Source organism: Hemitrygon akajei, chromosome 20, assembly GCF_048418815.1.
Source record: "Hemitrygon akajei chromosome 20, sHemAka1.3, whole genome shotgun sequence".
Classification (NCBI taxonomy): Eukaryota; Metazoa; Chordata; class Chondrichthyes; order Myliobatiformes; family Dasyatidae; genus Hemitrygon; species Hemitrygon akajei.
The window spans coordinates 61,875,967-61,902,108 of NC_133143.1; the positions used below are offsets into that span (position 1 = coordinate 61,875,967).

A 26,142-nucleotide genomic window follows, 5' to 3' on the forward strand; every position below is an offset into this window, starting at 1 on the left:
TAAATCAATAGGGTATTCAACAGGCTCTTAAGACACATGAATATGCAAGAAATAGAAGGATCTGGACTTTGTGTAGGCAAGAGGGATTAGTACAATTCAGCACATTCTATGTGCTAGTCAAGATTCATAATTTAACTGCATTTCCTAGAGCACATTGGTTAACCTGCCAAATGATTCAGTGTTGTGTCAGAGTCTGAACCTGCAATTATATGGTAGCTCTGATGAATATTGTGGCATCAATTCAATAATTGAGCACCTCTTTACAAATATAATTAGTTTGGCACAATATTGTGAGTTGGAGGGCCTGTTTATGTGCTGCACTGTTATATAACATCATGCAAAGTTCAGAAATACTCAGAAGATTCTTCATAAATATGTAAAGGAAAGGATAGTAAATGTCAAAGTAGATACTATTGTAGACCAAAATGTTAGCCTTAGTGTGTAATTCTAAATGAATACTTTGTGCCCATCTTCACAGAAGTGGATACACATCTGGATATCAAGGAGGAGTAACACAAGTTACTGAAAAAAAGAGAGAAAGAGAGGAAGAGAGTGAGAGAGAGAGCAGCATCCATCATCAAGGACCCCCGCCATCCAGACCATGCTCTTTTCTCACTGCTGCTATCAGGACGAAAGTACAGGAGCCTCAAGACCCACACCAGCAGGTTCAGGGACAGTTATTAGCCCTCCACCATCAAACTCTTGAACCAGAGGGGATAACTTCACTGATCCCATCACTGAACTTTTCCCACAACTTATGGACTCACTTTCAAGGACTTCTCATCTTGGTTGTCCTTTATACATTGTACTTTGGGTTGGGTATGATCTTTCATTGATTCTATTGTGTTTCTTGCACTTTCTGTTACACCCACAAGAAAATGAATCACAGGATTGTATATAGTGACATTTATGTACTTTGATAAAGAATTTACTTTGAACTTTCAACATTAAGGGCTCAAGCTTTTGTGAAGGTAGAGAAGTGACCAAATCACAACAAAACAGATGCAGGGCTCTTTAAAGAAGCAAAGGAGACCAGAGTCAAGCACACTGTCACCTTCCACTCTTCCCCAATGACAGGAATGCTGCCAGAGGGCTCAAAAATAACTAATATGGTACCATTATTTAAAATGACTTTCAGTCTTATATTGGTGGACAAATTGTTGGCAAAAAAAACTTTTAAGGGACAATATAAATTAGCATTTTGAGAAATACATTAATCAAGGATTTGTTAAAGGAAGGTCATGCCTGACTGAGTTGATTGAATTGTTTGAGAAGATAACAAGGGAAAACAATAACAAGAATAGAGTCAGGGGGCACCACAGCACAGACAGGCCCTGTGGCCCATCTAGCCCATGCAAGACTGTTATTCTGCCTAGTCCCATCAGCCATATGCTTAATGTAATCAACATGGACTTTAACAAGATATATGATAAAGTCAAACGTACAATACTAATAAGACATTTTTTCATGTAATCTTTTAAGGCCCTCAGTGAAAGCCCATTTTTGCTGAAGCGTCATCACTGAAAAGAAAATAGGTGTGAGATAGAGTATGAGACTTACAGTGGTACTCAAAGTCTGAATTAGGGTGTTGGGGATAAGACATATTTGATTAAGAATATGCTGGCTATGACTGATTGAACTGAGTGATGTATAACATGAGCACTACAGTACCTGGGATACTGCAGAGAGGTAAGAGACTGCAGGAATCTGGACCAAAAAACAGACTGCAGGGGGAACTCAGCAGGTCAAGTAGCATCTGTGGAGGTGAAGGTACAGTCAACATTTTGGGTAGAGAATCCTGCATGAGTAGTTGTGCAGGATCTGAGCTTGAAACGTTGACTATCCATTCACCCTCACAGATGTTGCTTGTCCCACTGAACTCCTCCAGAAGCTGTTTTTTTTTGGTAGGATACTGTAGCATGACAGAGTCATACAGCACTCCAGCACAGAAACAGGCCCTTTGGCCCATCCAAATCATGCTGAACTATTCTGTCTTGTCCCTTTGAGTCACATCTGGATTGTAGCTCTCCACATCCCTCCCATCCATGTACCTATAACATTTTCTCTTAAATGTTGATATCAAACCTGCAACCACCACTTCTGCTGGCAGCTTGTTCCACGCTCACACCGCCTACTGGGTGAAGAAGATTCCCCTCAGGATCCACTTAAAAATTTCACTTTTCACCCATGTAGTTGAAGGTGTACGTATTCATCCAGCCAATCACAAGATCACTAAAGATCTTGCCTTGCGGCACTGAAACTAGAGGCTACATTATCCATGTTCCAGCTCTACTTTATCTGTCTACAGGATTTCTTGCTCCTCTCTGCTCTCCACTAATATAGAACATGTGCCTCCTTTATATCTCTTATACTTCTGTGCTGCTTCTAATACCTGCTACTCTGCTCTCAGCCATAATGATCTATCCATTGTTTCACCAGGTCATAAAGCAATGCTTTATTTCTCATGGTCTACAAGTTCCTGGTCCAGCATGATACACCACCTATTTAACATACACTCAGCGGCCACCTCTTGGACCTATCGAAGTGGCCATTGAGTGGATGTCCGTGGTCTTCTGCTACTGTAGCCATCCACTTCAAGGTTTGACATGTTGGGCGTTCAAAGACATTGTAATGTGTGGTTACTTGAGTTACTTACTATTACCTTCCTATCAGTTTGAACCAGTCTGACTATTCGCCTCTGACCTTCCCCGTTGACAAGGTATTTTCACCCACACAACTACTGCTCACTGGAGTTCTTTTTTTTTTAGTTTTTTGCACTACTCTCTGTATGAACTAGAGGTCCTGGGTTAAGGGTGAAAGGTGAAACATTTAAGGGGAACACAAGGGGAAAACTTATTCACTTAGAGGGTGGTTTGAAGGTGGAATGAGCTGCTAGTGGAAGTGGTGAATTCAATTTCAACATGTAAGAAGAAGTTGAATATGTACATGGATAGGAGGGGTATGGAGGGCTATGGTCCATGTGCAGGTTGATGGGATTAGACGGAATAATAGCTTGGCACAGACTAAATGGGCTGAAGGGCCTGGTTTTGTACTGCAGTTTCTACGTTAATTATTGTTGATGTGCATGCTCTCCTTGTATAAAACCCAATTGCATGAACGTTGATGACTCCTTCCGGTAAAAAAAAATCCCCCCCCCCCCCCCTCCCCGCTTCTATTCTTACCTCTGCTCACCTGCCAATCATCTATGCCTAGCTCCCCTCTTCCTTCCCTTTCCCCTATGGCCAACTCTTCTCCCTTATTAGATTCATTCTTGTTCAACCCGCTGCCTTTCCTATCCACCTGGTTTCACCTACCACCTTCTAGCTATCCTCCTTCCCCTCCCCCCACCTTTTTGTTCGGGTATCTGTCCCCTTGCTTTCCAGTCCTGGTGAAAGGTCTTGGCCTGACACATCGACTGCTTATTCGCTTCCATAGATGCTGCCTGACCTTTTGGTACATGGATCTTAGAAAAATAGAGGGCTATGAGCAACCCCAGGTAATTTCTAAAGTAAGTACATGTTCGGCACAGCATTGTGGGCCGAAGGGCCTGTATTCTGCTGTAGGTTTTCTATGTTTCTATGACCTGCTGAGTTCCTTCAGCATTTTGTGTGTGTTGCTGGTAATTTAAAATTTCAAGTCAGACAATACTGCCACTACAAGACACACAAGTTGGATCTGTACTTCAGTTACACCTACACAGCTCTTAAGGGTTTCAATCTGACTTTACAACTAAGTCACTCTTGTTTAGAAAGAAAATATATTCTTGTTATTCTGAAACACAACTTCTGGTCTATTACTGCACAGTCCAAATAGCTCAACCTTATAAGGAATACACTAATGAGGTTATGAGGCTTGTTAGGTCTGTTAAACAAACATTAATTTGTAATTTATGTCTGATTAACCCCTCAACAGTTTAGCTCATGATCTGCTATGTGATCCTTGCATAATAGAGCAACCAACCTGGCTTATTATGATATGTCACAGCTACATTTGTAATTCTTATGCACATCTCAAAAAACAATGGTAATTACTTAATGACTTCAGTAGGGTTCTTAGCTATTAAACAAAGGAAACTAGTATGAACAGAAAGCAACACATGCAAAGTGCTGGAGGAACTCAGTAGGACAGGCAGCATCTCTGGAAATGAATAAACTACAGACATTTTGGGCTGACCCCATTCTTCAGCACTGAAAAAGAAGGGGGAAGACTCCAGAATAAAAAGCTGGGGGCAGGGCAAGGAGGCTAGCTGGAAGGTGATAGGTGAAGCCAGATGGGTAGGAAAGGTAAAGGGCTGGAGAAGAAAGGATCTGATAGGAGAGGAGAGTGGACCACAGGAGAAAGGGAAGGAGGAAGGGACCCAAGGGGAAGTGATAGGCAGGTGAGAAGAGGTAAAAAGCCAGAGTGGGGAGTGGGGGTGGGGGAGGAAAAAATATGAATAGAAAACAAAAGTTAATTTTTAATATCGAAACAAAGGGAAAGAAAACGGACTTTTCCTGTTTTCAGTTCTTATAATATTCTTAATAATATACTTCTCACATTCATTCACAACATATTGAACACAAAGTATTTATGATTGCTTTTTCTAAGTAATGGAAAAGGATATCATAGATATATAATGCTTCATGAAATCCAAATAAAGAATTTTTACTTAATGCAACCACACAAGTACAATTTGCAAATCACTTTCTATTTGAAAGAAAATGAAGTTTGGTCGGTAATTATAAACATCCCCATATGCCAGGGGTTCCCAACATTTCTTACGCCATGGACCAATATCATGAAACAAGGGGTTTGTGGACTCCAGGTTGGACACCCGTGCCATATGCTATATCACTTACGTTTACTTCTCCTTGTATTCAGTACTGAACATATCTTATTTATATTTATGGTTACATGTAAATCTAAATTTACTTGGATGTCAAGAGATAATGTACCAAAGTGATCTAATTTACTGCAACACCAGATCAGATTAAAAATATTCCCTTCACACATTACACACATAATTTTAGAAAAGAAAATCAAGAACTTAATGGGATTTAAATTAAAATATTGAAACAATTTAAGATGAACTCAAGTTTTATAGAAGCCCAAAGGGTTTTCAATTGTATGGTCATATAATCAAAATGCAGTGAATATCAAATTCTGTTTCACTTCCATTTGATATTGGGCATAATAAATATTAATGAATGTGCGATGTCTGAACTGATGAATATTTGATAAACCAAATTTAAATATTTGTCATTGATCAAATAATCATTTGATATTCATTAAAACAAATGTAAACACACATAAATTATAAACTTTTTTGGTTTAAGTGTAATCTAAATAAACTGAACTGAATATTTGCTTCGAGAGTCAAGAAAAGTGAAGAATGTGAAAAATTCTCCTTATTTTGACATTAACTCTTCCATGATAAAATATGCACTCTAAACATGTTAAAGAAACACTTTTGAACTGCTTCCCCCATTATCTTTTGGCAAATTTCTCTGTAACACTTACTGAAGTGTTATTCTTTATGACCTAACCTCAACTAATATTTCCCTAAATAAAACTATATAAAATAATATAGAATTTGTTGATGCCTTCTACTGCTGATCTTTGCTATTCCTTTTGTAAGTTTGTTTAAACTGTCACAGCATAAGATAAAAATGTCTTGAGTAGAAAAGAAGTTACAGCATATTGAGTTTTACTAATTAAATACTACTTTTAGAGGTCAATTCTGAAGTATGGAGCAGACTTGATGAAGTGTCTTGGCCCAAAACATCAGCTGTTTGTTCCTTTCCATAGATGCTGCCTGACCTGTTGAGTTCCTCCAGCATTTTGTGTGTTGCACTGGATTTCTAGCAGCTGCAGAATCTCTTGTGTTTAAGTATAAAGCAGAATGCCTTCATGCCTGATATAATACTTTTGCAACCAAATATTTAATTGCAACCTACTGTAAGGGTTCTACCAACAGACACTAATTAAACGATATGGATATGTGTCTCTGAGTGGTACAATACCAACCACTGAAGTGAGTCACGTCTGCCATTTGCCAAACATTAAGCCTGACGCTAACACATTGTTTGTGAGATGACAGCACTCCTGGCTCTTCTAAGCCCTTCTGAGACAAGCGCCAACGGTGTCAGCATGACATTGTAAAGACGCCAGCACCGTCCACAGATGCCTGAAACCGGATTTCCAAAAGGCACTCTCTACTCTGAAATTACTAGGCAAACAGTGTAAGAGATTTAAGTACATGCTCAAAACCTCCTTAAATAAATGCACCATCCCTATGACTCCTAGGAACCTCTGATCCTTGACTCCTCAAGATGGAGGAGGGGCAACAAGGATCGTATTGAGAGACTCAAGTCCGTGCTCTGGGAGCAAACACAAACTCCATGGAAAGTGTGGATCTGCTCACAAAGTAGCCACCTTTCTTCCCCATGGACATTTCCTGTTCCATGTTTGGGAGAGATTTCAGTTCCTACTTTGAGACTGTTAACTACTCAGAACCCACAAAATCTTAGTGCAAGAAAGCCATCCAGGATTCTGGATAAGATTACAGCATTCAACACAGAATCTGGAATCAGTAGCAAACTGCAGTAAAAGTTTCTCCCACAATAAAAGTTTTCATCCTTGCCTAAGGCAAGGATTCCCAATCTGGAGTCCACGGACCCCTCAGTTAATGGTAAGGCTCCATGACATTATAAACAGTTTGGGAATTCCTGCCTCAGAGTCAATTTGATGGAAAGTGCCAGGTCTGATCATAACAAGGCTTTATGCCTTTGCTAGAAACTCCAGTCCAATAATCCATTTCATGCTGGTTAAGGATGGGGTGCATTGAAAAATCTCTGTACATGAAAATGCTGACAAAACTGAATAAAAGCAAGATACTGCAAATTTGGGAAATCTGAAGTAAAAATAGAAAATGCTTTGGAGGCCTTCAGGCAATGTGAAATGTTGGCTTTGTTTCTTTTACCATATTCGCTGCCTGGCCTGGTGAGTACTTTCAGCACATCTGCTTTTATATCCAATAAGCTAACAGCGAGTCACTCTTGGTGAGGTTATGTGCAATGAACTTTTCTAGCATCCAGAAATGAAAAAAGTACTATTAAGACAATTTCAGGAAAATGGGATATCACGAAAGTGGCTGTGGACTCAATTTCTGAACTTCAGTTCTGAACGTTATTTGCTTATTTTTTATTGTTTGCATGATCTGTCTTTTTCGCTACACAGTCTTTGACAGCCTTTTTTTATTGGGTTTTATTGGGTTCTATTGGGTCTCTTTGTTCTGTGGCTGCCTATAAGGAGATGAATCTCAAGATTTCATATAGTTTACATAATGTTGATAATAAATGTACTTTGAACTTTGAACTTATAAACATGAATACTGAAAATGATTTTAAAACAAAAATATAAAAAATGATTCATTTTAATCACTCATAATACAATTGTTAATGTAAATTGACAAAATCTCTACACCAGATATAATTTGGTGCCAGTTGTATGAGGCTATTTTTAGCATCATCATGAACACAAGAGATTTTGCAGATGCTGGAAATCCACAGGAACAAACACAAAATACTGGAGGAACTCAGAAAGTCAGACTGTATGAATGGAGAGGAATGAACAGTCGATGTGTTGGGCTGAGACCTTTCTTCAGGACTGGACAAAAAGGGGGAAGAGGGCCAAGAGAAGAAGCTGCCTCTTTGTACCACATCCTCTCCCACCATCTTTCTGGCAGCAAGATGAGGTACATTTTTCCAAAAGGGTCGAGAGAAAATGGCAGTGGATGTCTGAGATAATCAGGTTAATTGTAGACTAACTGAGAAACAGTAGAAAGCACAGAATACATTAAAATATTTAACACACAAAGTAATATTTAATTAAGCTATGCATTTTTCTCCATCTTTATTTATAATCCCTCCCAATTCCCTTATTTTGAACATAAAGTTTACCTAATAGCTGGACAATAATGATGTTTGTTTTTTCTACCCAAATTAGAAAAAATGTAATCCAACTGAAAAAATATTTTGCTAATTATCATGGTGTTTGCATCTTATGATCTTCAACTCATGCTCCAAGTATTTTAATGTAAACACGAGTGGGACTGAGAATATCTGACATTCTTCAGCAAGGTCAGAAGTTCATATTAGGAGATACTCAGCAAGAAAGAAATACCCTTGCCTGCTTTCTGCTCTACATGGCAACCAAACTTCTAGTGTTACAAGGTTAACTGTCTGGGTGACGGCAGAGGTCGTTATTCAACAGCAACGCAATAACAACTGCTTACATCGTCTCCCTAAAACTGTCTGCCTTTTGACCTCTGTTTCCCATTTACGTTGTTCCTTCAGAAATATCTCAATGACAGAACTCCTTTTATCTGTACTGATAACTGATTTTGTAATTTGGTGTCAAATTTTGTTTGGTAATGTTTGTGAAGTAATATGTGAAGCATTACTACTCTAATGGTACTACAGAATCAGAATCAGGTTTAATACCAGCGGTATATGTCGTGATATTTGTTGTCTTTCCGGCAGCTTACAACACAATACATAATGATAAAGGAAAAACTGAATTACAGTAAATAAATAAATTTTATATACACCCCCACACATATATGTGTATGTATGTGTGTGTGTGTGTGTGTGTGTGTGTGTGTGTATATATATATATACACACACTTCATTTAACTATTTTATATGTAAGTAGTGCAAAATTAGAAATAAAAAGTAGTGAGGTAGTGTTTGTGGGTTCAATGTCCATTCAGAAATCGGATGGCAGAGGGGAAGAAGTTGTTCATAATACATTGAGTGTGTGCCTTCAGGCTTCTGTTCCTCCTTCCTGATGGTAGCAATGAGAACAAGGCATGACCTGGGTGATGGGTGTCCTTAATGATGGATGCCGCCTTTTTTAAGGCATTACTCCTTGAAGATGTCCTGGCTACCACCTATGATGGAGCTGACTAAGTTTACAAGTCTCTGCAGCTTATTCCGATCCTGTGCAGTAGCACTCCCCCCCCCCCCCCATTACCAGATGGTGATGCAGCCAGTTAGAACGCTATAAATACAAGTCATTGAGTTAGAGTGCTGCAACACACTTAATATCAGAGGGAAAAAACTACGAGAACTAGCATGAGACAATTAGGCAGATTTTTTAAAATGAAGGATCTGACAAGCAAATTAGGATGAGTAATCACTCGCCATGTTTTCTGGTTAATTTTCAAGTACTGTCATTAGATGACCCGATGACCACTTCCGTTGTGTAAAGCTTATGTGTAAGCCAAAATCTAACAGCAACCTGCTTCTAACTTACTCTGTGGGTTTTTTTTCTCAAACTGCGTTCTGTTTCCTCTCCATATGCTTTAATTGGAAAGGATCTGAAAAGCAACTTCCTGAGCACAAAGTGCCTGTCCACCCAGCCTTTGTTTGACAGCGCTAAGAGAATGATGTATTTGGTGTACATGAGGAGGAAGGTGACCCAGACTGCATTTCCTCACAGGACGCATTAGAGATACAATAATAAAGCCTGCTTTAGCTGACATTTGGTTGTGGTGAGGTGTAAATTCCTGATAAGAAGCAGATCTGTCCCACTTTGTGTTACTCAGGCTTGTCTCTCTGAATCCACTGTCCTTGAGTTAGCGAAGCATCGTTTTTTCAGATCTAATGAAAATTAGACACAACTGTACAAGGTCACACTTTCAAAATCCAACTGAACAGATGTAGCTGTTCTCCTATTGCACTGATAATTAGTTCATAGGCATTTATATAAAATTGAGGCAGAAAAGAATATATTCCTTAACCTTTCGCCATCCAGTGAAGTCCTGTGATTTTTATTTTCCCTGTCATCGGCATTTCACAGTTTTAGCTTCATTTGCTCTCTACAGTAATCATATGCAAGGAGGGTATGCATGGCCAACATTTAAACAGGCTGCAGATCAATTAGCAGTCTTAAGTTTATCTGATTTTTATCAAAGCAGACAGATCAGTGGGTCGATCATTGCAGCCTGTGTCAAGTTGACCTTTTCAGAGACATCTACATTGTACGTCTCCTGGGTATCTCTAAGTCCCACGTCAGTCTCTGATTGACAGAAGTCTGTTCTACTAAACCACAAAGTATACACAGATGTCTATATTACAATCTTAAAGGTGTGACAGCAATTGTGTATTACATCTATAAACTGTCCTTTAGTAGTGACACTTCCTCGATGATGATCTGTTAATTTATTCACCTAAATCTCTTTTGTACAGAAATAAAAGGTAATTGAGTCATTACAATCTAATTCAGGCAGAACTAAATTGGCTTATTTTATAAATCCTTCTCAAGTGGCCCCCACATACACTAATCAATACTTATGAGCTTTGCTGCTGCACACTTGCATGGAGTTGAAGGAAAGGCAGACCAGTTGCTTATCTTTCCATTGGGGCTGCTGTAGAAAACAATAGCTGAGAGAGGGTAATCACTTTTAGATATATCTTATATATTAAATGTATATGGAGATGGTCCTGAAGAGTATATCCTGCAGGCGAAACTGAGAGGGAGATTTGTGCATGTGTGCAGGAGGGCTCTAGAAAGTACTAGTTATCAGAAAAGACATATTCCTAAAAATGGGCATCTATAGAACTACATCCATAAACTCAGTTAATAGAATATGGAGGAAAAAGATTCAAAGTTCAATTTGTACATTAAAAAAATCTTGAAGGGATTGTTTCAAAGTTCAATTTTTACATCAAAACAATTTAAAGAGATTGTTTGCATAACAAGTGGAAAAAAGTTGAAGAATACTATCAAATTTATCTTGTTTCACTCTGTCCATGAACTGTTCTACCAGGGTCAGGAGGTAACCTTTGGGCAGATTTATATTATTTATTCAATTTGAGATGTTATATAAAGGATACAAGCAAGATACAAGTTGGGAATTATCAGTTTTTCAGCAGGGAAGTGTTAGTTCAGCTCTTTTCCTGCAAGCTTGCTTTCATACTATTTTCAATTTATTGAGCAACATCTGTGTTATTCTAGGCTGTCACAGCAATCCTTCCCTTCCTAATGGAATAAACTGTTTATCCAATTGGAATCATCACCCTAAATGAGAAGGAATCTGAGCAGCCAACCTGTGCAATATGAAGCTTGACCTGTTAAAAATTATAAATAATTGTAAAAACTTTTTTTAAAGAAATAGAAACATACGTGAACTAACGTTGAGAAGTACTTTATGGTGAAAAAGTTGGCTCATTCTTGCTTCGGAATCAGGGAGGAGAAATTAAATCCTATATCTGCAAATTACAGAGTGACTCGAAAGTGCAAGTGAGCCTACAATTGGATTAATTTTATTTTTACTTAGAGATACATCATGAAACAGACTCCTCCAGCTCAATGAGCTGCACTGTTCAGCAAACAGCTGATTTAACTTTAGCCTAATCACAGAACACAAGAGAATGGGGTTGAGAGGGAAATGGTTCAGCCATGATGAAATGGAGGACCAAACTCGACAGGCCCAATGGCCTAAATCTGCTCCTATGTCTTATTCTATAAACAGTATATCTTTGGAATGTGGGAGGAAATGCATGAATTCCCACAAACAATGGACTCACTTTCAAGGACTCTTCATCTCATGTTCTTGCTATTTATTGCTTATTTAATTATTATTACTATCCATTTATTTTTGTATTTAGTTTGATGTCTTTGGGACACTGCTTGAACGCCCAAGTTGGTGCAGTCTTTCATTGATTCTATTATGACTGTGATTCTATTATGGATTTATTGAGTATGCCCACAAGAAAATGAATCTCAGGATGGTACATGGAGACATATAGATACTTTGATGATAAATTTACTTTGAACTTTGACCAGAGCACCTGGAGGAAGCCTACACATCCAAGGAGAAGGCGTATAAACTCCTTACATACAGAGTCGGATCTGAACTCCAAACTCCAATGCCCCTTCGCACTAACTAGTGGGCTACTGATTTACCTATGAACAGATGGTACTATACAATACTAATGGAAGAAAAGGGAATGAGAAGGAAGCAAGTTTGCTAAATTCTTGGTGTCAGTGCTATGTATGGGTGTCCCAGCTGGCTATTTTTCCCAAATATGTACACTCAGGAAAAACGAATAGGTTAAAAATAAACTCATTCTCAAGTTAATTGATCTAATACCACCAAAAACAGAAAATGACTTGCTCAGAACGACACACTTTTGGTCCTCTTCCTCAGGAAAGGATTTAGTAGCAGAAGAGGCATTCTAAAGGGAATTCCCAGGATAAGAGGACTGTCCTACCTCAGAGGCCAAAGGGTTTTATTCTTTGGAATTTACAAAAGAGGAGTGATCTTAATGGAACACATATTATGATGGGTAGATGACGCGATTGTTTCATTAGGAAGACAGTCTCAATCAAGAAGAAGAGGTTCAAGCCAACGGATGGCCATTTACAACTAAGGTACGTAGAAATTTCCTCTTCCAGGGGAGGGGGGTAAATTTCTGGAATTCTCTACTCCAGGGAATGGTTGAGGCCGGCTCATTAGAAGTACAATATTTAAAGGCAGATAATGCTTTGTAAAATGTGGGGATTGAAGACTACAAGGATTGGACACAGAGGCAGAGTTGAGAACAGAGGTAGAACAGTGATGATTGATGAACGGTGAAGCAGGCAAGATGAGCCAGGAGGCCTGCTCCTGCATCTATTTTCTTGCGAATGTATGGGTTTTGATCAACACTTTTGTCTTATTTCATTACAATAAAGATGGTCTATTATTTTGCACATGAAACAGAGCAGCATTTTGAAAGTTCAAAGTTAATTCATCATCAAAATACACATAAGTCACCATATACTACCTTGAGATTCATTTTCTTATGGGCATTCACAGTGAGTACAAAGAAACACAATAAAATCAGTGAAAAACTGCACACAAAGACAAACAACCAATGTGCAAAAGGCAACAAATTGTGCAAATACATAAAAGAAAGAACATGAGTTGTAGAGTCCTTAGAAGTAAGGCTATAGGTTGTGGAATAATTTCAGTGATGGAGTGAGTGAGGTTATTCCGGCTGGTTCAGGAGCCTAGTGGTTGGTGGGTAATATCTGTTCTTGAACGGCGGTGTGGGACGTGAGGCTCCTCTACTTCTTCAAATAAAGAAACAACTTCCAGGGATGCTTCTAACAAGTAAAGCTGGAATTCCGCTTATCTTTGTGTGAACAATTTAAAAATGACTTTCATTAATCATACCTGTTTTATTCACGCTAGTTTGTGGGCTCTTTTTCTTTTCAGGTTCCTTTAATATTGGTGGAGGTTGAGGATGACTGTCCTCTTCTTCTGTAAGAAAAAGTCATTATTATTGTTGATGTGTTATATAGGTTACAGTAGAATATTATATTTTGATACTGTATTCAGTAACTTCCTATAAACAACTAAAGTTAACTATTTGAAGTTAACAGCCTGGCTTGACTAAAATGTGCTAAAAGCAAAAATAACCAGTTAAGAAATTACCAAAAATGGTATCTATTTTAACCTGAATCATATCTTGATCTTATCTGGAATTCAATGCAAAACTTTTAAGTTAAAATGAAAACATACTCAGCAAAATAAAAGATTGTCCAAAAATTTTCAAGTTTGTGCTGGGTGTTCTAAACAGACTTACAAGCATATTTTTTTGAAAGCCAGCAAATTTGGCACTTCTGAGTATGAAAGTCCCAAATACACTCATCAAGAGTACGCATTGTGTGTTTCAATACCCAGGGAATATATCATTCAGAGTAAAGCATTTTGTACTCCACACTGGAAGTCAAACTCGTCAATATCCCTCAACAATTACATTGGAAAATTCAACTTTTGGACCACATACCTGACCTGCAGAAATGTTAAGCTAGTAACCTTTAACCAATTTTTAAAGGTATTTTATTCTTTCAGTCCTTTATTTCATTATGAATATCTTTACATATTCTTAAATGCCAGATTAATCAGAGATAGTGTTTGCATTATCTCAGAGCTTAGTTTGGAGCTTTGGGAACAGAGCATTTCAAGCATGGCTTTCAGCTGGTAAGACAGTGCCCTTCTTTCACTTTGCTCCATTCTCCTCTCCTATCAGATTCTTCCTTCTTTAACCTTTACCTTTTCCACCCATCATCTCCCAGCTTCTCACTTCATCCTCCCGCAACCCCCTCCCCCCACCTGTGCCAAGAAAGTCTGGCCCAATGACTCAACATAACCAAAGATATCTTAGACCCGATGCAAGATTAATGAATCACCTTAAGTACACTGCTCAATGGCATTCAGTAAGTAAGTTATAACAGGATTAATTCTAATGCTCAAAATTATTGCACTCATTATAGTGTATTCTGTTTAAACTAGAAGTGATTTTCAAATACTTTGTGACCTGGTATCTTCACTGTCCAGATAGTTACACAATTACACTCTCTGGAAATGCTGCTGGTTCAGTATTAGGCACACCAGCTGTTGTTTACCAGAGTTCCATCCCAATTACTGGAGCTCTGGTTTCTGTGCTTCTTGCCTACCCTCTCTTTAAGATTATTATTAACTCAGTTCAAAGTAAATATTATTATTAAAGTACATATATGTCACCATATGCAATCCTGAGATACATTTTCTACTGCACAACTGAATGAAGTGTGTACTGGGGTATTAATAGATTTCATAGTCCAGAAAATCCAGCAGTCCAGATCATCCTGGATTATCAGAATATCCCCAACACTGATATATATAATCTAGACCAGGGGTCGGCAACCTTTTTGCCTCTGTGGGCCAGATCGTGTATTAATGAGCAGACGGTGGGCCAGATAAATGCCATAAAAATATGGGAATTATCTATTTAAATACATCCAGTTATGTATTGCCTCAAATTAATGAATAACACATGCTAGAAGATCATTTGTACTTAAGATTGCCTACCCTTGATCCAGACTGAGTAATTATATACTCAGTGGCCACTTTATTAGGTACACCTGCTCGTTAATGTAAATATCTAATCATCCAATCCAAGTGGCAGTAACTCAACGCATAAATGCATGGAGACATGGTCAAGAGAATCAGTTGTTGTTCAGACCAAACATCATAATAGGGAAGAAATGTGATCTAAGTGACTTTGACCATGGGATGTTTGTTGGAGCCGGATGGGGTTGTTTGAGAATCTCATTAACTACTGATCTCCTGGGATTTTCATGCACAACAGTCTCTAGAGTTTACAGAGAATGGTGTGAAAAACAAAAAGCATTCTGTGGATGGCAATTCTGTGTGCGAAAATGACTTGTCAATGAGAAAGGTCAGAGGAGAATGACCAGACTGGTTCAAGCTTACAGGAAGGCAACAGTAACTCAAAGTAACCACACACCACAACAGTGATGTGCAGAAGAGCATCTCTGAACGCACAATATGCTGAACCTTGAAGTGGGTGGCCTACAGCAGAAGAAGATCACAAACCTACTCTCAGTGGCCACTTTATTAGGTACATTTAGCACATGTAACATTTAAACCTGTCTCTGCATCTAACTGTAGTTTTTTTGATTTCCTACCATATGAACTATTTCCTACTATATGCTTCAAAAGTGCATTATCAGACATGCTGCATGTTCTATGATTCAAATTACACGACTTTCTTCTAAGAGATTTTCGGAACTATTTTCACTTTTGAGTTACAAGGAACCAGCAAAAGAAAAACAAGTTTTCCACTAACAATTTCATGCAACCACTATGTGACAAAGACTACTGCAAATGCTGGCTGACTTCCTTTCCCCCATTACCGCACTATTTTAAGAACACTCAACCAACAGTACATTTCCATTGTAATCAGACATAATCAAAAGCAAACATGGAATCAATCAAAATCCAGCACACCGTCCCTCCCAGAACACAAGTTTTGGGGATAAGCAGTAATGAGTTTTAACGTTTGAAATAAAATAGAAATTTAAAGAATAACACAAATTAGACTGATTAATATTTTTGTAGAGTCACAGTATGTCCTATGGAATGTAAGACAGCTATTGGTTGAGATGGAGAATATGATTTATAAAACAAAATAACTGTGGGTCCCACAGTAGCGTAGCGATTAGCGCAACACCAGTGCAGATCAGGGTGTTCCGGAGTTTAGAGTTCAATTCCGGCTCCGTCTGTAAGGAGTCTGTATGTCCTTCCTGTGGGTTTTCCCCAAGTGTTCCAGTTTCCTCCCACAGGCCAAAGACCTACTGAGTAGGTTAATTGGTCATTGTAAATAGTCCCTTGATTAGGTTAGGGTTAATCAGGTTTGTTAGGGGTTGCTGGGGCAGCACAGCTCGGCCTATTCTGCACTGTACCATTAAATAAATAAATAACACAAACATTTTGATTAGCACAGTTCCCTTGGACATACAATCAATGATGCGTTAGACTGGATGATTGACACACTGCTGTCTTTGTGATTAATTAAGTTGGCATCTGACATTGACAATAGGTAAGTTATTTGTAGAATTCTTAACTATCATAAATAAACAAAAACAACATTGCAGTCTAGGAAAAGAAAATCAAACCTCTTGCGAATGGTTGTATTAATATTCATTGCGCAGTTTCCATAGTAATCATAAATCTGAATTGTCCTGCCAAATTACCAGCTTGTATTTACACACTACGCTTATGCCATCAAAACCATTCCAATAACATTGCTTTGAAGTAACAGATGTAAAGCTCATTTCTTTTAATCAACAAACCCAAAAAAATTGCTCCTCCACTTTAAATATCCACATGAAATATTTAAGTAATTTAAGTAATGAAATTAAAAAAAACAATTCATTATAGACAGGACTTTCAAAGCAATGGTTATACTATTTGTAATTAATATTTGATCAATTTGCTGTTTAAATTTGCATTTAATTTTTGCAGGTATTACAGGAATTATTAAACTGAAGAAAGCAGCAAGCATTCAATTCTCAAATGGCAATTGGAGTGAATCCTTACTGTAATACAATCTCAGTAATAAATGTATTTTCCAGTAGTTTGTATAATCTACGTGGATAGACTATATAAACAGTAGAGCACAGGGCTGCAGAATGGAGAAGAAGCCAAAGCTGCTTCCTCAGGGCTTCAGGGGTGTGTATCAGTGCCTGTGGAGTGTACACGTTTACCTGGGGAGTGCACTGCTTCCACTGGGTGCTCCGGTTTCCTCCCATGTCCCAAAGATATAGAGGAAGGTTAACTGGCTACTGAAACTAACTCTTTGGGAAGATAAAATGTGAATTGAATCGAATACTACGCGAGAGAAAATGAGTAAATGCAGAGAAATAAGGAGGAATAGACTGATGGGAATGTCCTACTAGGGCCCAGCATTGTCTTGATGGGTTAAATGGCCTCTCTCTAAGCTTGAGTAACTCTTGAGAGATTTGCATTGCCCCAAAATTGCTCTCTGTACGTGATGCACCATCAATAACTCTCTGAGACGTGAGGCGAGATATCGGCTTTTATTGGCTGGAAGAAAGAACAAGCAGCAATTGACCACCACACTGCATCCTGGAGACTGAGGCCGGGGCGGTGTCCCCAATCGCCTTTATACCGGGGTCCGTGGGAGGAGCCATGGTCAGTGGGAGGGGCCACAGAAGCAGTCAGCAGGTGGGGCGTGTCCAGACAGGTATATGTAGTTCACCACATTATGTCACCATGCTAGATCGCGTGATCTCTTTGTAGTATTGTATCATCATCTGGCACTCAGGATTTCAGAATTAGTGCTGTCTCATCACAGGCCGCTGGACTGCAGATGCACTTTGAGAGCAAGTGAACCTACTCCCTTGGCACCTTCGGGCTTACGGACTGCGCAAGGCTGTTTACACAGGGGCAGCTGAGTACTTCTGGTACTCACAAACATTTGGAACATGCTTCCAAGGATCCTCACCATCCAGACAAGCACTCTTCTCATTACTACCATCAGGGAGGGGATACCGGAGACTGAAGCAAGGCACACACTCAGCATTTTAGGAATAACTTCTTCCCCTCTACCTTCAGATTTCTGAAAGGACCATGAACCAATGAACACTCAATATTATGCTCTCTTTTTGCAGTACATTTTAATATTTCTTTCTTGCAATTTATAGTAATTTTTCACAAGGATTGCACTGCTGCTGCAGTACCGACTTCACGACCTACCTATGTCAGTGATAATATACCTTACTCTGATATAAAAGGCAAACAATGGCATTGATATTTTTTAAGATTTTAAAAACCAAAACACACTATTTTGTGTATATAATTAAAAGCAACTCAAATGAATAATTTAAAAATCTACCTACTTTTCTCTCAACAGCTGACCTCTTCCATTCACTTGAATGGTGACTGCTGTGCATATGCCAAGATTACCCAGGATTTACACCTTGTGGTCCTTTTATTAAGTACCTCCTGTGTGGCCACTGAGTGGTATGTTCATGGTCATTTGCTGCTGTAGCTTATCTGCTTCAAGGTTCAATGTGTTCTGCGTTCAGAGGTGCTCTTCTGAACACCGCCATTGTAAAAAGTGGTCATTTGAGATACTGTCACCCTCCTGTCAGCTTGAACCAGTCTGGCTGTTCTCCTCCGACCTCTCTACTTAACAAGGTATTTTCAGCCATAGAATTGCCACTCACTGGATTTTTTAAATGTTTTTTGCACCATTCTCTGTAAACACTAGAGATTGAAGTGCAGAAAATCCCAGGCGATCAGCAGTTTCTGAGACACTCAAACCATCCCGTCGGGCACCATCAACCATTCCACAGTCAGTCACTTAGATCACATTGTTTTTTCACCATTCTGATGTTTGGTGTGAATAACAACTGAGCTTTTGGACCAGCTCTGCGTACTTTCATATGTATTAAGTTGCTGCCACATGACTGGCTGATTAGATAATTATATTAACAATCAGGTGTGGAGGTGTACCTCATAAAGTGACCACTGAGTGTACATGGGTAGCTCCTGGTATGAGTTCTGGTGTCAGAACAGAACATCGGCCCTAATATATCTTACAATTTCCAATACAAACTTTTAGTTTCCATGAAGACGAAGATGAGAAGTTGATAAACTATTCTTATTCTGGAGAGTGGTTTAGATTGTTACACAGAGCAGCTCAGGTATTGTGAACCTTCCTCTTTATGACAGTTTTCACTTCAAGGAAACCACTGGTTGGACAATCCACAGAAGGATTTAAGTGCCAAATTTTAGTTGACATTTATGATGTTAAACCCTCACTCTTAGTCTAACAAGCAATTAAAGGCTATCAAAGCTTGCAGCTGGAGAAATGGGCTGAAAACTAAAAGATGGAATTTAATGCAGACAAGTGTGATATGTTGCGCTTCAGTAGGACAAATCAGGGTAGAACTTATATATACTGTGATGGGACTGAGGTGTGTGGTATAATAAAGGTATCTGGCATACAGATCCATAATTCCTTGAAACTAGCGTCACAGGTAGATAGGGCCATAACAGCAAGCTTTCAGCACATCGACCTTCATTAATCCAAGTATTGAGTACAGCATTTGGGATATTACACTGAAGTTGTATAAGATGTTGCTGAGGCCAAATTTGGAGCATCATGTGCAGTTCTGGTCACCTACATACTGGAAAGATATCAATACCTTTGAAAAAGTGCAGAGAAAATTTACAATGATGTTGCTCGGGAACTGAACTGAAGCAAAGGGAAAAAGGTTGAATAGGTTAGAACTTTAGTCCCTGGAGTGTAGGAGAATGGGTGGAGATTTGAGAGATGTACACAAAATTATGAGTGGTATAGATAGAGTAAATACATGCAGGCTTTCATCTGAGACTGAGTGAGACTAGATTTAAAGGTTATAGCTTACGGGTGAAAAGCGAAATATTTAAGCAGAACTAAGGAACTTCACTCATGGAGGTGCGAGATTGGAACGAGCTGCCAGCAGAAGTCGTGAACGTGGATTCAGTTGGAACATTTAAGAGAACTTTGGGTAGGTTCATGGCTGAGAGTGATATGGAGGGCTTTGGTCTGAGGGCAGAAAAACAAGTTAGCATGGACTTGATGGGCCCAAGGGCCTATTTCTGTGTTTTACTGGTCTATAGCTATGAATGTGAGGTAGGAGAGATTTTGACCAGTAAAAATGAGAACATACAAAAATTGAGAAAGTGGTTTGTTGAAAAACTCAGTCTTAAGAGGGGGAGGAATGAAGTTGGGGGGAGCACTGGGGTAGGATTTGGGCTATTTAACATAGGAACTTTGAGCCACTTCCATTGACAGCTTGTTCCACACTTGGCCACCCTCTCAGTAAAGAAGTTCCCCTTAAACATTTCACCCTTATCCTTTGACCACAAGTTGTAATCTCACCCAACCCCAGAGGAAGAGGTCTGCTTACATTTACTCTATCTATACCCCACATAATTTTGTACACCTCTATCAAATCTCCCCTCATTCTCCTGCACTCCAGGGAATAAAGTCCCAACCTATTTAACCTTTCCCTATAACTCAGGTCCTCAAGTCCAGCAATGTGCTTGTAAATTTTTTCTGTACTCTTTCAGTCTCATTGATATCTTTCATCTACACACTTCGAATAGCTATAATTTGAATTGATTATATAAAACATAAGGTATCATGAACAGGAATGTCAAAAAGTTCAAGGGGCTGATTAACTACTTGGACTGTCGTAATCCATGTAATGCTGGCAAGTTTTGTTTAATGCTTTTGAAGATTCAAGATTGTTTAATGTTGTTTCCATGCAAGTGTAAATGAGAACAAAACAATTGCAACTCCAAACAAACAGTCCATGAGCAGGATTGGTGGGATCCTTCATGATGTTAATGGAATGTTTAGGCCACCTTTCTGAATATATGCCACTGATGGCGGGTGGGCTGGTGCCAGTGATACATTGGGCAGTTTTGACTACTCAATGATCCTTCCTATTCACTGCAATGCAGTTTCAATTAAATGCAGTAACGCAGCATGTTAGGATGGCCCCTACTGCACATCTGCAGAATGATGCCAGTATGGATGTACATAGTCCAGCTCTCTTCACCCTCCTCAGAAAGTAGAGGTGTTGGTGAGCCTTACTGATTGTGTAGGAAGTGTTCTGGGACCATGAGAGGTTGTGCAAGATGCACAGGCCCAGGAGTTTGAAACTGCTCACAGTTTCCTCTACTATTTAACAGGAGTGTGAGTGTTGCGAGTTCTCTTGAAGTTGTTAACCATCTCCTTTGTCTTGTTGACACTGAGGAAGTGGTTTTTTCCAGGCACCAGGCCTCGAGCATTCCACCTCCTCTCTGTAGGCCACTTCATTGTTGTTGGTGCTGAGCCCCTCCACTGTCGTGTCATCAGTGAACTGGACTCTCAGGGATGTCTGAGAAGGTGAACTACAATGGGCTCAGCACACAGTCCTGGGGGGCACTCGTGTGGAGGATGACGGGGAAGGAGGAGTGATTGTGCATCCTTACTATAAGAGGTCTGTTGGTTAGGAAGTCCAACACCCAGTTAGACCAATGGTGAAATGGTGAGATATATTCAAGTCAAAGTAGTGGTCGACTTCCAAATAGTGCTGTTCCAGTGTGCTAGTTGCTCTGTCCTTCTGAGACCAAGGGTTTGGCAGATGATGTCACAGTACCCTTGGCAGCTTCATGCAGTGTACTTGTAAGCAGTGTGTAATGCATCTGCATCATAATAGTACTGGGGGAATCTGTGATGGTAATATCATCAGATAGGTGCTTAGTCATTGCTCAGTACTTGTGTCATGTGACATCTATGGGAAGTCTTGGAAACCACTGTTACTCTTTAATAATACTTTTTATAAGATTTGTACTTTTTAACAAACTTGTATATTTCACACTCACTGGCAGAAACTAACAGTTTATCACCTTTCTTATTTTTCATTGGCTAAGGAATTGTTTTAATTATGTAGCTTATTAACTAATTTATTGCTATCAAATGAATTTCTTTATCTTCTCTATAAAAGTGATAGATTTTTCAGGAGTGTCATCTTTATTCCTTTGTCTTACACCTCTTAGCATTAATTCCCCTCTTAGCATCAAATTTCTCAGTCCTGATGAAGGGGTTTGGCCTCAAACATCGACTGTTTATTCATTTCCACGGAAACTGACCTACTGAGTTCCTCCAGCATCTTGCGTATTTTGCATAATTTCTCAGCTCTTTGTTTTGTTTCCTTAGTATTTACATGTTTGTTTGTACTTTAAAATAAATTAAAATCTTGGAATTAAGACTGCTCTCTATTTTTGACTTCTGGAAGAACCCCAAGCATCAGAATTTAAACAGAGATCCAACAGAAGGGAGGGGAAGTGATGCAGGGTTTTAGCTTAAAACATCAACAATTGCTCCACACACCCCCATCACCACAGGTACTGCTTCAACTATTGGTTCCCTCAAGCAGATTGCTCTGTCGCTCCAACTTCCAGCATCTGCAGTCTCTTGTGTCCCCTGTCAGACCGTGACTGAATATTTTTAACATCCGACTGCAATACAGTTTACACTGCTTCAGTATCTAAGAATTCAAAAGAAATATCTTTACTCATTTTTTAGTCAATGGAAAATGATGCAACAGAGAGTAATTGAATACATTTATATATGGATTTATGCAGAAGGCATCTGAGCATTTAATAGGGAGTAGAAGATTATACAGTTTGTTTCATTTTTTAATTTATTTAGTGATACAGCACAGTACAGGCCCTTCCGATCCGAAGAGCCTGTGCAGCCCCATTGCTCCCATGTAATTAACCGGCTGGCTGGAGGTGTAGTGGCAATAAGCACTGGACTTTGAGGCAGCTGATCCTGAGTTCAAATATGGCCAGGTCCCAACCTGGGCAGCAACGGTATCTGTGTCAAAGTGAGGCCCAGCAACCTGCTTCCACAACTTGCCACGAAAACCCTGTGGACAACTATACTATCCATAGGGTGACCATGATTCAACAACGACAACAGCACTCAACAGCAAGAACAACAATTAATCTACTAACCCATACGTATCTGCAATGTGGGAGAAACCCGGTGCACCTGTAGGAAGCCCACAGTCACAGGGAGAACGTACAAACTCTTGGCAGCCAGTGGCGGGAATTGAACCAGATCACTGGCACTGCAACAGTATTGTGCTAACCACTACACTACCCTGCCACCCCCTTGATAAAAAAAGGATGGGAAAATGTATGCGGGTCATAAATGACTATTCAGATTAGATGGGATGAATTGCCTGAATCCCTATTGTATGTGAAATTCCATGCTAAAAACAAATACAATTTCAAGATTAGCAAGAGAAACACCATTCCTAAATAGCAAGATCACTTGTACCAGAGCCTGACTGTCTAATAAACTGTTGGCATTTGATGCTTATTCCAGTGGGTAATGTACCAATGAGAGCAGCAACATTCTGCAACTCTGTAGGCATTACTAATGGATATTTATTTCAGACATCCCTTTGAAGCAGCCAAGGAGCATGCAAAATTGTGTTTCACACACCCAATGAATTTCCTGCTGGAAAAATGGTAACGTGAATAGACTGCATCCCATAAGCCACATGGGAAACGACTGCGTGCTACTTTCCCACAATCCTGACTCCCAAATAATTAATGGGATTGGGAGAAGGATTTGATAGAGCTCTACAGATCGGGAAATGGTTCTTTAACTCTGAAATGCAAGGGGATAAAAGCACAATTCCTTGAGTAAACTAAGATGTCTGTTTGGATTCTCCTTTGAAAGTTGCCGATACATGAGAGAAGACAGGCAATATCTGTAAGTTGTATAGGACGTTGGTGAGGACTAATTTGGAGATTTGTGTCCATTTCTGGTCACCTACCTAAAGGGAAGATATCATAAGATTGAAACAGTATGAGAAATTTTACAAAGAAATTGCTGGGATTTGAGTTATAGGGAAAGATTGAATTGGTTAGGACTTTATTCCCTGGAGCGTAGGATAATGAGGGGAGATTTGATAGAGGTATACAAAAGAAATGTCTCTACCAAAGGAGGTGTAAGGCTCTCCTTCCCTTTGCTAGCCTATACATCACCCTTGGGCAAGGTGTAGGACCAGCTTTGCCCCAGCCCCACAAAACCTGATCAGGGTCATGTGAGCAGGTGGTGGATGGCATAGCACAAGTCCTGGTTATGCGACTACTGACGCCAGGCTGAAGAGTATTGATAATGTCTAGGATCACCTGTCTTGTAAAGACACTGCCCAGAAGAAGGCAATAGCAAACCGCTTCTGTAGAAGAAATTTGCCAAGAACAATTATGGTCACGAAAAGACCATGATCGCCCATGTCATATCACATGGCACATAACGATGACAGAAAATTATGAGGGGTACAGATAGGGTAACTGCAAGCAGGCTTTTTCCACTGAGGTTGGATGAAACTAGTACTAGAGGTCATGGGTTAAGGGTGAAAGGTGAAATGGTTATGGAGAACAGCAACAGAAATTTTTTTCTCTCAGAGGGTGGTAGTGTGGAATGAGCTGCCAGGGCAAGTGGTGGATGTGAGTTTAATCACTACATTTAAGAGAAATTTGGACAGGTACATGGATGGGAGGGACATGGAGGGCTATGGTGCAGGTACAGGTTGATGGGACTATGCGGAGTAATAGTTTGGCATGTACTAGATGGACCTAAGGCCATACTTCTCCCTTCCAGTACTCCGTGAGTCTATGTAACATGATGATTTCAGACAATCATCAATTAACTGTGCCAACTGGTGTAAAGAACAATAGAAAGCCACTAACACACTTCTACCTGTGCAGTCATGGCAGCAATAGTTGTCAATGTGAAGGTCACAATTAGGAGCACAAGATTCTCTGAATTTAATTTCTGAATATCTCTTCACGAATAATGAAACACGCTCAAGGGAGAAGCTAACTTAAAATGGAGTTGGATTTCTGCCATATTTTATTTCTGCATGATTTATAGCACGTCAAGTTCTTATGTAGGCGCTTTAGAGTCATAAAGTTATGTAGCACTGATGGAGGCCCTGAGGCCCAACTTGTCCATGCTGACCAATCGGTCTACCTCAGCTAGTCCCATTTGCCTGCATTTGGTCCATACCCCTTTAAACCAGGGGTCCACAGACCACTTGCTTAATGGTATTGGTTTATGGAATAAGAAAGGTTGGGAACGCCTGCTTTAAACCCTTTCTATCCACATAACCAGATGTCTTTAAATGTTGTAATTGTACCCACTTCTAACATTTGCTCTGGTACCTCGATCCACTTCTCACTACCTCTGAGAAAAAGTTGTTCCTCAGGTCTCCTTTAAACCTTCTCTTCTCTCACCTTAAAACTATGCCCTTTAATTTCAGACTCCTCTACCCTTGTAAAAAGTTTGGCTATTACTTATCTACAGCCTAGGAGGCCAGACAAACATCATCTACCAACCAGGCTGCGGAACTGAAGCTAGTCTTATCCGACAGTCTGACAGCTGGACCTGATAGACAACTCACATCTACACTCAGTGGCCACTTTATTAGGTACACCTGAATACCTGCTCAATAATGCAAATATCTAATCAGCCTATCATGTGGCAGTATCTCAATGTATAAAAGCATGCAGATATAGTCAAGAGGTTCAGCTGTTGTTCAGACCAAACATCAGAATGGGGAAGAAATGTGATCTAAGTGACTTTGACTGCGGAAAGATTGCTGGTGCCAGACAGATCTGAGTATCTCAGAAACTGCTGATCTCCTGGGATCTTCATGTGCGACAGTCTCTACAGCAAGAGTTCCCAATCTTTTTTTATGCCATGGACCAATATCATTAAGCAAGGGGTCTGCAGATTCCTCGGAGGTTGGCAACTCCTGCTCTAGAGTTTACAGAGAATGGTGCTAAAAACAAAACACATCCAGTGAGCAGCAGTTCTGTGAGCAATGATGCCTTGTTAATGATAGAGGTCAGAGGAGAATGGGCAGGCTGGTTCAAGCTGACAGGAAGGTGACAGTAATTCAATAACCACACGCTACTACAGTGGTGTGCAGAAGAACACCTCCAGAAGCATAACACATTGCATAATACAGTGGAAGGGCAACAGCAGCTGAAGACCATAAATATACAATTCACTAAATACAGGAGATAAAGTGGGCACTAAGTGTATATTTCTTGAAGGCAGTGCTAATTACTAAATAGTCAGTGAAGTTCATTGGAATATTATATCCGCTATTGACATCAATGGATCTGGGGTTGAGAGGGTGAACAGCTCTAAGTTCCTGGACATACAC

At 39.6% G+C, this 26,142-nt stretch overlaps 1 protein-coding gene and 1 long non-coding RNA gene across 2 annotated transcripts in view; one reads left to right on the forward strand and one right to left on the reverse strand.

The window, feature by feature from the left end:
• The window catches only part of LOC140713848 (uncharacterized), a 102,396-nt gene extending 101,453 nt beyond the window's left edge, over positions 1 to 943 (forward strand). The window contains exon 5 of the long non-coding RNA XR_012095750.1: positions 479 to 943. This is a non-coding gene — a long non-coding RNA (uncharacterized lncRNA). The remainder of the gene's footprint in view (positions 1 to 478) is intronic.
• The window catches only part of skap2 (src kinase associated phosphoprotein 2), a 252,598-nt gene that overhangs the window by 51,428 nt on the left and 175,028 nt on the right, over positions 1 to 26,142 (reverse strand). The window contains exon 10 of the mRNA XM_073024429.1: positions 13,208 to 13,294. Coding sequence (XP_072880530.1) covers positions 13,208 to 13,294 — 87 coding nt within the window. The remainder of the gene's footprint in view (positions 1 to 13,207; positions 13,295 to 26,142) is intronic.